The 12916-nt window shown below is 39.7% G+C and overlaps 1 protein-coding gene across 2 annotated transcripts in view; it reads left to right on the top strand.

Annotated features, from left to right (window-relative positions):
* PDE8B (phosphodiesterase 8B) overlaps positions 1-12916 on the top strand; it is a 73536-nt gene that overhangs the window by 22344 nt on the left and 38276 nt on the right. Inside the window, exon 2 of one of the 2 annotated variants that reach the window (XM_039567641.1) lies at positions 9723-9779. In XM_039567641.1, the coding sequence (XP_039423575.1) occupies positions 9723-9779 (57 nt within the window). Of the gene's footprint in view, positions 1-9719; positions 9780-12916 lie in introns of both variants that reach the window. The other variant, XM_039567640.1, reaches the window with a different exon arrangement.

Below are 12916 nucleotides of genomic sequence, written 5' to 3'. Positions count from 1 at the left end.
GTAGTTCTGGCAGGACTGCTGCTCGTGAGATTGGAACCACGTGGAGAGGTTCACAGAGAACTGTCTCCTGTGGGAGGGACCCCATGGGGTAGCAGGGGAAGGACTCCTCTCCCTGAGCAGTGGAAGAAAACCTCAGGTGATGAACTGACCAAAACCCTATCCTGTCTCCTTGTGCTGTTGGTCGAAAGGAGGGGGAGGGGTTGGGGAAAAAAGGTGTTCTTTAAGGGCTTATTTTTACTTCTCATAATTCTCCTCTGATTTTCTTGGTCATAAACTCACTTTGCATTTCTAAGATGAGCCTGTTTTACCCTTGGAGTGTTTTCTCCCTGTCCTTATCTTGACTCATGAACCCTTTTTCTCTCCTCTGTCCAGCTGTGGCAGGGGAGAGTGAGTGAATGGCTTTTGTGGGTGCCTGGCGTTTGGCCAGTGTCAAACCATGGTGCCACAGCACGTACCTTGGGTCAAATTTTTTTTTCCCTTTTAACCTTTGTAGTAGAGTCCATAGTTACCTACATGTGCACTTGCACACCAGGATTTCAGGTCCTGATTCTGACTGCTCTCAGGCTGTTGAGGGGCATAATCTTAGTGCTTTTGTGTACTTTCAGTAAAACGCTATGTAGTTTATACTAAACAGTGGAAGCCAAGACAACTACATTTTTCAGGTTATCTACTACTGGAAGAGTAACGTTAAATTAATTGAGTATGCAGATAACTCAGGTGGGTGCAGGTAACTTCTGGATGCTTTTTCTTAATCAGTGTTTGGAAGGCAAAGTAAATTTTGCATTTTAAAATGATTGTTTGATTGCAGACTAGCAGTATGCTTCACAAGTTATGGGTATTTACCTAGGCCAAGAGGTGATGGAAGACTATCATGACTATTTAGCTAATATATTCCTGTAATATTATGTTCTAGCTGTTTCTGTTCATATTTCTATGATCATCTTACCCGAAATTTCCAGTATTGAAACTCACTTATTGGGGTTTTTGAATCAATTTTAATAGCCATGCCCAAGAATTGATCTACTGCATTGTAAATCTGTCTGCCTGTTATCTTGTCTTGGGCAAGTGTAAGGAGCCTTAGACAACAGAGAGAAAAGAGGGCAGGTGGAGAGGGATCACTCCCCAGGCTTCTTTTATCTTATAACTGAAGGGCTTGTGAGTTGAGGTTATGTTCCTACTGATGTGTTCTGCAGCAACACAGGGGCCTACCTTTGGTAAGTTTTGTTCAACTGCTTTTTTAACAGTGCAACTTCCAGTGGCCTGCTCTAAGTGCAAGCATTGTATTTCTTGTATTGGGAATACTCTTGGTGCGTCATTCTTCATTCTGCTCTACACTACTCCTGATTTTAGAGATGCCTATTCAGTTCCTTAGGTAGCTCTCTTCCTGGAAGAAGCAGCCTAGCCTTTTTAGTTATCCAAAGATATCTTGAAATTTCCCGATTATTCTTTTTGCTTTCTCTTTAATTTTTCTAGTTTTCATTAATTCATCTCAAGGAAAACAAAAGATTGTGTACAACACTGAAAGTGTTTGTTCACTATAAATTTACGTGGTAGTATAAAGTTGTTTTGTTTGAATCTTTGTTCCTATCCCACGTTGGTTGCTTTTTTGACTACCTCAACATACAAACATGAAAACAAGATTAATTTTTATATCTTTCTTTATCTGTTGTCTTGGGTCTTGCTCTCTCCCAGACACAGTGCACAGTGCATTTTTGAAACAGCTCAGTCTCAGTTGGTGTGTTTTTCCCTAAGGTTGATGTAAAGAGATTTGATTGGGTTCCACAGTAATGTATGTGACTCATGCTCCTGCAAAGTTGAGAATGGACAGTAATGACAGATGGATTTACAGAAAGAAGTCTCACCATGACGATCCATAAGTCTGGACATATTCTGTTCAGTCTGACAGATGTTAGGAAAAGTTTGTTTTCCCCTCACCTCTTCACACTGCAAGGACATTAACATAACTTACCTGCCATGCATATTTAGTGAACTGAAATTTGTGTGCTAACAAAATAAATATACTTTCAGAGAAACTGCTGTTGATAAAGTCAAAAGTATTCAAAATAAACTTGATGCATTCTGTCATTGATTTTCCTTCCAAAAATCTAAGAACACAGTAGTTTGGAAATTAAAGCACTTGTCCAGTAAATGGATTTTAATTCCTCTCTTGTCAGTACAGGCTGGAATGTGGTTGCTGAGCAGCAGCCATGCTGACAAGGGATAGGGAAAGCTGTGGCTGACCTGATCAAGCATTGCAATAGCACCACTTGGAGGGACTAGTCTAGTCTGGAGGGACTGTCTACTTCACCTTCTCCCACCAGGTGAAGGCAAGATGGCCTTCAGGGGTCCCTTCAAGCCAAAAATTTTGTGATTTTTTATTCATTGGTGTTTAATTGAACATCTCAAGCCATTAGCCTGGCCCTTGCTCTTATTCAGGTTCTTAATATCTGGGGGAAGGGGAGGAAGTTTCCCAGTGCTGTGAGTTTTGAGACACTGTACGTGGTCAGTGAAGAAATGGATGATCTTCATTTAAATGCCCTACTGCTTTGCGAGCAGAAAAGCATAAGCTGAGATGAGCTATAAATGTCAAAGTTAGGGGGTGTAAGGGACCATGCACTCTGTGCTTGCCCTGGTTTTGCCTTTTCCAGTTTTCCATCTGCTTTTGGCCACTTCTGAAGACAGGATATTGGGCCAAGACTGGTTGGTCTGGCCGATTTTTTGATTGTTCCTCACAGGATTTTTAAAAATGTGAATGTGTTTAGAAATCTCCCTAGAGATTTTTTGGTGTTTTTTTTAAGGAGCATCTTAATCAAATGTGTTCAGGCAACTGTATCTTGGACACCAAATTTGCTCTGTGCTGACATCAAGAAGCAGAATTTTGGTAGTGGTCCTAGTGGTAGATTGTGATGCTTGAATCCACGTAAGAAAAATCTGTGTGGTGAGAAACTGTGTGTACAAATTGCAGGACAGCTTCTAGATGCTGTTGAAAGCCCTAATGTGCAAATTATAGGAATAAAAGGGATGTGGACTACCTTCTAGGGATTGAGGGTTTCTGAGCCTTTTGTAGCCTTGAAAGGTCTCAAAGTAGCTGCTGCTGTGCACAGAATTGAGGACTGCTCAAAAATGGTAGTTTGTATGCCAAGTGTAGCACCATAATGGCTGAACCAGTGTCTTTTCTGCTTGTTTGTTCTATTGTCCTATTATGATAATGTATTCATAAGGAAGCTGCTACCAAACTGTGAGCAGAATATAAAAAGTCCTAAAATAATATTCTTTCATCAGTTACATGTTTATTATACTAGAGCTCATAGGATTATTTTACAAGTGTCAGCTTCCTTGTTCAAAAAGTCATCTAAAATCTCTATCAACTTGACACGGGTATTTCTTTCTCAATTTTTGTTCTCCTTAGGATGATCCATTAATTATGACCTGTTGGTGCTAACTGCTTCTTGTTTCCCTCTCTCTTCCCCATGTCTTTCAGAGGTTTACCTGCATTCCCCTGTTTGCTTTTCTTCCCTTACCACTGATTTTAAATTGAAACAGCAAGATTATATGATCATTACTGACTTTAGTTGCTTAAAAACAGATTACTTATGTTCTGGGCTGGAGAAAAGGAGTGAGAAATAGAGAAGTAACAGATCTGTGGTTTTGACTACTCATTTCTCTAATTTCTTGTTTGAAACACAAGTCAGGAAACCATATAGAGAGGAATGGGAATGAATGAAGAAAGAAATCTTAACATCTGTTGCTGAAGCTGACTCTGAGACAGATCTTTTCAGCTTTGCACAAAAACAGTTGTAGAAGCGGACTCTGAGAACCAAACACAAAAAACCCCAAACAAATTAAACATTTAATATGTTAACAACTGTGTAATTCTCACAAATTCAACTTTAGGCATTTTATCCTTACTTTGAAGTTTTTATGAAGACTTATTCTTGTCTCCAGAACTCCTGACCATCTTATCTCTACTAGGATATGAAGTCTTGGCACATGGCTCACAGTGAAGAACGTGTGGAGTTCACAGTCAGAGGCATCTCTGTGGCAGGTCCTCTGAGGAACCCAGTCAGGCTGCTATTCAGAGCATGGGAGAAATGCAGGGACTGCAGTGGGCTGGTGGATCTGATATATGGTGTTCTATGCCTAGCCATGCTTGGTTTGAAATGCTTCACTCCCAAATGGGTGCTCTCCCACCAGGTGAAGGCAAGGTTGGTGGGGAAGAAGGAGATGTGAAGAAAGTTAGGGCTTAAGGCTCCTTTTCAGACACAGATCACTGCAAAAAAGGAGCTCAAGGGTCATGGGTGAGAGTATGCAACAGGAGCTGGATTTCATCAGCCAGGAGTAAAAGTAGTAATGGAAGGAAGGGCTCTTTTTCCTCTTGACTTTTTCCGCTCCCTTGTAAATTTCTAATTCTTTTGTGTGCAGACACAATTGGGGGTGTCAATATGGCCTTGTCCCAATTCTTGCTTTTCAGAGGCACAAGAACCAGATGTAGGTTTGTGAACTCTACCCTTGAGCTACATGTAGGTACAAAGTACGGCAGAGCCTGCCAAACATACGTGTCTTGTGGGTTTGGGGTCCAGTGTGTTGCCTGTGCCTGTAGTATTTTCATGCTGCGCACCTCAGTGTGTGTTGTCACACATGTTGTTAGCAGGCCACCACTTCCAAATGCGTATTTTTTACCTGTGTACCTGATGGGTTGGGCTTCTGTTAAGGGTGCTTGCAGAGACTGCAGCAATGAAACTTATTTTTTCTAAGTGGTATGTGTGTTTGATGATTGTTTTCAGAAAAAAAATAGCATGACCTTGCATTAACTTCAGAGTTGAGCTATCCAACCGTCTGATGCTCCTCTGGACTCCTTGGATAAGTGTCAGCCAGCTAGCAAGAGGGGAGCAGCTTGTGGAGCAGAGTGAGTTGGCAGCCCTCTAGTGGGGGCGAGGAAAATGAAGGGCGTGAGCATCTCAGGAAGTAGATGTAAAAGTCATCCGGGAAGCATAGCAAGGAGAATTTGACGGGGAAAAAAATAACAACTACAAAACCCAACAGAATTTGACAACAGAGGTGGCAGAGAGCAGTGCTTCCTGAAAGAGAGTTGTGACAGTAGCTGTACTGGTGGGTGGAGAGGATAAAGAGGCAGTCAGTCAAATGAGTGAGGTAGGGAAAGATGGTTTCTGAAAAGGCCAGGGAGGAAGGTCAGGCCAAAATCCATCTAGCTCAGGACCAAGTCTCCAGCAGTATGAGTATGTACTGTAGGAGTGATTCATCCTACCTAGTCTCCCCCTTTTCCAGCTTATCATTTAGGGGCTTTTTGACTCAGAGTTGAAAAGAGCTCTTCGGTTTTCTCCTGTAAATCTGCCCTTTCTTTATAAACACAAATTGCTAAACAGGTCAAGTGATATTCTGTGTAACAGTTGAAGCTGGCAAAGAAATATAAGGAGACTCCAAACAGAGAAAGAGTGGCCAAGTGTTAAAAACTATACCAAAATGCCAGTGGATTGGAGTTGAATGGACCAGCAGTGATAAAAAAGAGGAGAAAGATTGTGATATAGTTCTACTAAGGAAGACAAGACAAAGAAAAAAAAGGGGAAGAACAGAGAAGTGTAGATTTGCTGTCGTGTGCTCTAGCAGGTGGAGGAACAGGACACCAGCTCCAGGCCAAGGGTGTTGGAGAACAGCTCTTGGCCCTGTGTCTCATAAGGGAATTCATGCAAGACTAAGGCCAGTGTTGAAGTCACACGTTTGTGGACTGCTGTTTGACCAGGCGAAAAAAAAAGCAAAGGGCCTTGAGGTTCAAAGTCAAATCTAGAAATGGTAATAGCCAAGAGAGAGGCTGAGGTGCCAATCTTCACCATCAGTGTGGATAGAGGAAACTGAGCTGCAGGGAAAGAACAAAAGAGCCCTGGCAAAGATAGGGAGATGTGGCCAGGCAAACACAAGGCTGTGGTGAAAGCTGGGTCAAAAAGAGATTCCTGTTAACCTGCTTGAAAAACCGAAGGGGAAGGCATCTGAAAACACTACAGAGCTGAACGAAGGGATGCACCAGGGAAAGGGAATAGGGCAAGGAGCCCTCAGGGCAAAAGGGCATCCAAAGGGACCTTGGCATCTGTGTGTTGCTTCTCAACTGGCACATCCATCCTGAGCCTTTTTAAGAGACTGAGCTCACCAACACCTTTGCTTCACTGCTTGGTTGGCTATAGCTGCTTTTGTTGCTCCGAAGCAGCACAGAATTATGCAAGAAGATGTTGCTGTACTAATTAGTCAACACTAATTACAATGGCGTGTTGGTAATTATTGATGATTCATAAACTGCAAGGGCTGTAAGTCTGCAGCCATAATGAGGTGAAGACTTTTGTTCTGGGGATTTAGAAAGGTGAAAATTCGATGAAGTAGTAAGTGCATTTTGCTTAATGGCCCTGCTACAATAGTAAGATAATTGATGATCACCGATTTACACAAAAGCATAAGAGCTAAGAAAGTGCCATTGACTTTGTCTAATTATTTGTTTCATAGCTGATTCCTTTGGAGGTTGCTTAGGAGATTATAAAATATAAAAAATAGTAAAATAGTATTCAAAAGTTAAAGCTGTTAAACCTTTTTTTTTTACTGTTTTTAAGCTTTTATTATTTCTAGGTGGTTATTTCTTTGCTTTCAACAGAGTGTCTGTTCCTCTGCTCACTGAAATTGGGGATTTTCTCACTGGCCTCTTTGGAATCAGGCTTGTCTCTGCATGTTTTACCAGAAAAGTCTGTTATGAGCTACTACACTAATTGATTTAGGTTGCAGATCTATTAGCAGTCCTTCCTGGCAGCCAGTCAAATAATGAGAGCTTTATTTAAATTGGAAATCATCAGCAATGTGATATCCACTTAAGTGAGGAAATGAACAGAGGTATGGTCATGGTATCACTAATACGGAATGTCCACATGATCAAATTCTTCTGGGAGTTCAGAAGATGTGGAATTATTCCCTCCAGGCCAGTGGGAGATCCATAGGAGATTTGTGAAGGCCAGGAACACATGTCATTATTTTTGCTGCTTCCTTTAGCTGAGTCTTGAAAGAGAAAAGTGAGTCAGTCACTTATACCTGCAGCAATTTGGGCATATAAATCCGAGGGTCTGATTCAGGTTATAAAACAAGACTCAGAACTTAAAGACCAGAAAGGAGGATGTCAGACATAGTTTTTGCTGTATCTAATGAGAAGGTTTATTTATCCTTCCCAAACTCAGGTCCATTACCTGTCTTGATTTGACAGTCCCATCTGTTTCCATCCATTGTATAAGTAATGAAGTTGAGCATTTTAGGGACTTAAAGGCTATACATAGCAATCTTTCAGACATAAGAGCACCTATTCTGCATCCCTGTGTGGTTCTGACCCCATCATGTCTGCACTAAGCAGGACAGGGACAAGTTCACCTACATCAAGGCTCTCAGATTTTCTAATTTTTACCTAGCTTTCCTGCTGTTAGCAAAGACAGGAGCACCCTGAAACTGGAAGGAAGAGAGATAGAGAGAGAAAGACCCTGATTTTTTTGTCCTTCTATTCAAGTGCTTTCTATTCATGAGGCTGACACAGAAAGAGCCAGGAGAAAAACTCTGAGTCAGAGTCTGAGTGAGTGGATTATTTTGTTGCTGTTTTAAAATAAACAGGATAAGAAAAGTGGCTAATCTATAAAGTAATCTCTGTAAAGGATTTGATAGACTTGCCTGCATTGATCTGTGTCTTGGACATAGTTATTCCAGTTTTGACAATACAGAATGACTAACACTGGATGTCCTCTGAAGTGGTAGAAAGTGGAAAGCATTCATATACAATGTGAGTTCCCTAATATTTCTCTGGCATTAATAAATGGATAATAAAATAAATATCTGTGTCTGAACATACATGGATGTGTCTGTATTCCTTTGTTGAAGAATCTCAGGCTCCTGATCCACAGATTCTGAGACAGTTTGAGCTATGTATTGTCAAAAAATAAGCTTTTGCTCTGAGACTGACTGAAGTCTGTTGTGTAATCTTACAGATTTGTCTAATAAGATTACTTCAAAACATTTTTTAAATCAAAGTATATAATGATAAAAGATTTATTTAAGAGCTTTGTACTTAGTTCCATTGGAGTGTGAATGTGCAGGGTTTGGGGTTTTTTGGTTGGGGGAAGAGGGGTTTTGAGCTTTCAGAGGACTGTTTCTTTAACTTACTCTTAACTCATGGCTGATGATGGGTGCTAACTTCCATTTCTGTTCAGATAGTCTTACTGGCACTAAGCTATGTTCTGCTACAGCAGGAGCTCAAGTGGGAAGTGAAGCTTTTCTGTGAGAAAAGGAGAGGTTAACTACACTTATATTGGGGGCAGTTTTTGCTTTGGAAAACAGTGGCAGGCTTTGTAGTTTAATCTTTTGGAGTGCTGCCCGTTACCACCTTCTGACGTACGTTGTTGGGCTGAGAAGAATCGATGTGCAGTGGTGCATGAAAGTCCAACGTGTCAGTTGTAGCTATACATAATTCCACTGTCTCACATGCAGGCAAGGCTGTTAATGCTTAACATGGTATTGTATTCTCTAAAGAAAAGAATGGAATACTGGGAACTTCATCTGCTCTAAATGTTTATACACATTCCTTTGAAAAATACATTTTTTAAGGATTAAGTGTTGCCTGTATCAAAGGCTCAAACTTATGAGTACCACAGAGCAAAATACCACAGAAATAAGGCTCCAGGATTCCTGTGTGTCAGGGAATGGCCTTGGGAATCTGCCTGCAATTAGGGGTTTGGTCAGATTACGTCTTGCAGGGTGATTGCTTTAACTCACCTACACCTGGGGCACCTGGGCTAACTGGTAACCAGGAAACCAAAGAATCTGACTTTTTGGAGATTGGTGACTTGCAACTAATTCTCCATATACATGAACATTTTAAGGGTTTAAAGACTCTTCTCGTTAAGTGTGTGCACCTGTGTGAGGACATATGTATTGTTGAGTTGCTTAACAACCTTCTGTAGCTAATGATCTGAAGTGAAACAAACCAGTAGTGTACAGGAGAAGTGTACTGAAATGTATCAAGACACAAAAATACAAAAAGTATTAGTGTGGTCCAGCTCCTAAGAAGTAAAACAAACAAAGCAGCCACAGCCCACGTCTACTGGCTTTCTTGCAGTAGGTTTAAATTATGATGTGCTCTCATGTCTTCTGAAAATGTCACAGCTCACATGGTAGTGATATTTTTACCTGAAAATTAAAGACTCTGGTTCTGGGAAACAACTTTAAATCTGCAACCCAAACAAGTTCCCTTTTCTGAAAAGTCACTTCTTTCCTAATCAATACCATTAAAACATTATCATTTAGGATATGTCACAAGACCTTAATAAAAATTCTGTACTACATTCAAATGAATAACTTTTGGCCAGAGATAAATAGCTTTCTGTAGCCTTCAGCAAAAACAATCCTTCTATGTAACCAAGGCTGGGGAAGGAGGGAAAAGGAAATGTGTGTTTCTTGCTTCCTTATTTAAAACCCTACAATTTTTAACTTACAGGCAAGTAAAACAAATATACAAATTTGGTAAATATGACCATGTAAGATACACTTCAAAACAACCAAGTTAGGCTGCTAGTCATATGCCACTGTGCCTTTTAGCATCCTTTGTGGTTCTGTTTGATCTTTAATTCTTGTGTGTAAAATGCTATCTCATTAAGAACCAGACTAAAAAAAAAATCTGTATTACTCTTCTTTAGCAGGCTTCAACTACAGAAGTACAAGTTGGGCCCATGAGACTGACACAACACCCAATTCAGGTAAGATGCTCCTTCAGTTTCTGATAGAGCCAATTCAGTGTTAACAGGTGAAGAAATTAAGGTTCAACCTCTATAGTTAAGTATAATATTTTAATTTCACTTGTACAAGGACTGTGAGATGGATAATGTACATTTTGTGTATCTGATTGCTTGAGAAGAGATCTACAAGTAAATTGACTCGGTAAACAAGACATTTAGATTTCCATTAACGTCCCCTAATTCCTTTTATCTGTCCTGCCAGTAGGAGTGTGTGTATGTGCATTAACTGGGGAAAGAGCTGCCCCTATGGATATTAAAAACTGTTCCATTTTGATATACCAAAGCAGAGAGCTTCATGAAGCTTACGTACGTGTTCAGTTTTGCTGGATTTTGCACAACAGGACAGAGAACTGTAACAGGACAGAGAACTATGTTCTACAGACCACCAGTCCAAGAAATCACACGACCTCCAGCAAGATAGGTTGAACTTCAGCTTAAGGAGCAACAGCTCTTATCCATACCTGCTTCTTTTTCTGTAGATTTTGTTCCTGTGACAGTATCAGATCCCAAGTGGGTTTTTTTTTAGCTTATAATGGATGTTGAAACTCTCAGATTATAGGAAATGAAATAAATTTAGCCTTTAACATTGTTTTAGTGATACGTAATTAATCTGAATTAATTTATGGGTCACTTAATTCTGTAAATTACAGAGACATTTAGTCACCAGTCACCCTCTGTGTGAAAAACCTATGTGTGGAAGAAATGCATCATAAGGCTTTACATTTTTATGTCATTACATTCAGTCTTAATGATGACTCAATCTGATGAAATTACTTGTTGATACTGCAATAAGACTGTGGGGCAGTGGCTTCAGCAGTAGAACAGTCTTTGGTTTTGCAGGGAATTTCAACACATAATTGTGGAACTCTTCACGGAAAAATGATTTTAAGTCATGTTCATCTTCAGAAAGATTATCAAGCAGATATTTAACAACTACAAATACTCTCAGTGCTTTGGTCAGGATATTACTTTCTAGAAATTGGATTTGCCCAAGGGAAAGTTGGATTTTTGTTGTTTTTAAAAACTGACATTCTTCTTGGTATCTTTTCAGATGGGGATGTTATTTTGTCCTTACATTGCACAAATGAGAATCTGTGTACGAAAAGAATCTGTCTTAAGCAGAAATTATTAAGGAAAATCATTAACTGAAGAATTTTCCTTCAAGATGTTGCCATAAATTAACTTACTTACAGTAAAGTAAAACACTTTATGTAAACCCACCTCATTTGTTTGTGGAACAAGCCACATTACCTCAGATAATTTGGCAAGTATTGCACACAGCCACGCATTTAAAAAATGGTGTGCTAATCTTTTATTCCATCTTGACAATACAATTATGTGTTTCTCTGTGCAGTGCAAACAGCTACTGAATATCACATTTTAAATGTCTATTTGTGGATGATTAATCATGTTTACAATTGTCTGAGAGAAAGTTCAGTTTGTTAAAACAATTGCTACTGGGGCTTTTCTTAGTGAAGTCCATTTTATTGCTGGTGTGTTTTAGGCGGTTATGGGACACCTGTGCCAACCTCAAAATGGCACACATTTTTTGTCTGAGAAGTGACCTTACTTGTGCCTGTGACCTGCCATAAACCATTTAATAGATTCCCCATTGGACTTTATGACCATATATGTCAGAGGAAAAATCTGGTTTATTTTGTACAGAATTGTGACCCAGGTGCTCCTGGCCTTAAGAGACAAAGGGAAGAGTCCAAAGCAAACCAGCCTACTCCAACTCTCCAAACATCCCATATACAGCTTGCACAGTTGCCTAAATTTTGTGCCAAGTCTTGCAAATAGGAATGGTTTGATTTCAAGACCTCAGAAATGACCGTGCTGAAAGTACGTGAAAATGTGTTTCCTCCAGGGGACACAGGAGATCGGTGGTTTTTATAAACAATTAGTGCACATAAAAAAGGTGTTGGATCCTCTTGCAGAAATGTTTGCTCATAAATGTTTGGGTGTGTTCCTATTCAAATGCTGCATTTTCTCACCTTTTAGGACATTTATCTGCCATCATCTCTTCCACAGTGTTGACACTGTGATTTTCCCCGATGAGCTGCAAATGAAGCACGATGATGCACAGCATTTCACTGTTCCTTCATACCAATATAACAGCAGCCCCTCTGTAAATTTATTCAGAGATACTATGTATTTTCCACCTTGAAAGTCTCTTGCTGGGATATGATGATTTGAAAATAATAAGTAACTTCTTAAGCTGCTGTAATTTTCTTTTTCCATTTGGTAGCCTGTGTGTCCTCAGCTGGTATTTCTTCTTGTTTTTCAAACTCTTTAAAGCAAATTTCTGTCCATTTTCTGTATTTGTATAATGAACTGGGAACAAGATGTGCAATGGTTGTGTGAAGCAAATACTTAGAAAGAGGGTAAAAATTTCAGTACATCACCAAAATTGTAAAGGCCTCTACAGAGAAAGTCCATGGTGTTCCCAGACTAGGCAACATTGAGTAAAATTATCTTTTTACAGTAACATCGGTATACTATGCAGCAAAAGAACAACTACATTTGGCAGTTTTTTGCCAAGGAACACATATTGAATTTAAGCATTTCCTTGATCATGTTGTTTATACGGATTGTTATATTTTTATCTTGACTTCGACAGCATTCTTCAAATGTACTTGTAGTTACGTTATGTTTTGATGATTTATAGTAAGCTTCATACAAATGTTAATGAGAAAGCATAGTATTAATACTTTAAAACAACTTTCAAAGTTAATATTCTCAGAAGGATTTGCACACTGATAATTAGCTACTAGTGAGAGATTGGATGGTTTAATTAATCTCTGTTATTTCACAGCTGGTAAAGGATTGCATTTTGCCATCCTTTGTTTCCAAACTGGGAGTGCTAGAGAAGGAAGAGATCAAAAAATGAGCCGCCCCCAACCTCCTCAAATTTTCTTTCCCCACAATGTTGCAGACTAAGAACAAAATAAAACTAATGGCAGTTGGAACCAAACAGAAAATTGTATCAGAGCAGGGACTTGAATCAGGAATCAGCAAAATCTGCAGCTTGGCCACATCACTGCTTTCCAACACACTGATGGCTGGGAAAAAAATCAGTGATTAGGAGGAGTGACAAC

This window comes from Corvus cornix, chromosome Z (assembly GCF_000738735.6).
Source record: "Corvus cornix cornix isolate S_Up_H32 chromosome Z, ASM73873v5, whole genome shotgun sequence".
NCBI lineage: Eukaryota > Metazoa > Chordata > Aves > Passeriformes > Corvidae > Corvus > Corvus cornix.
The sequence above is the reverse complement of the archived record's forward strand: the minus strand, read 5'-3'. Positions and strand labels throughout refer to the sequence as shown.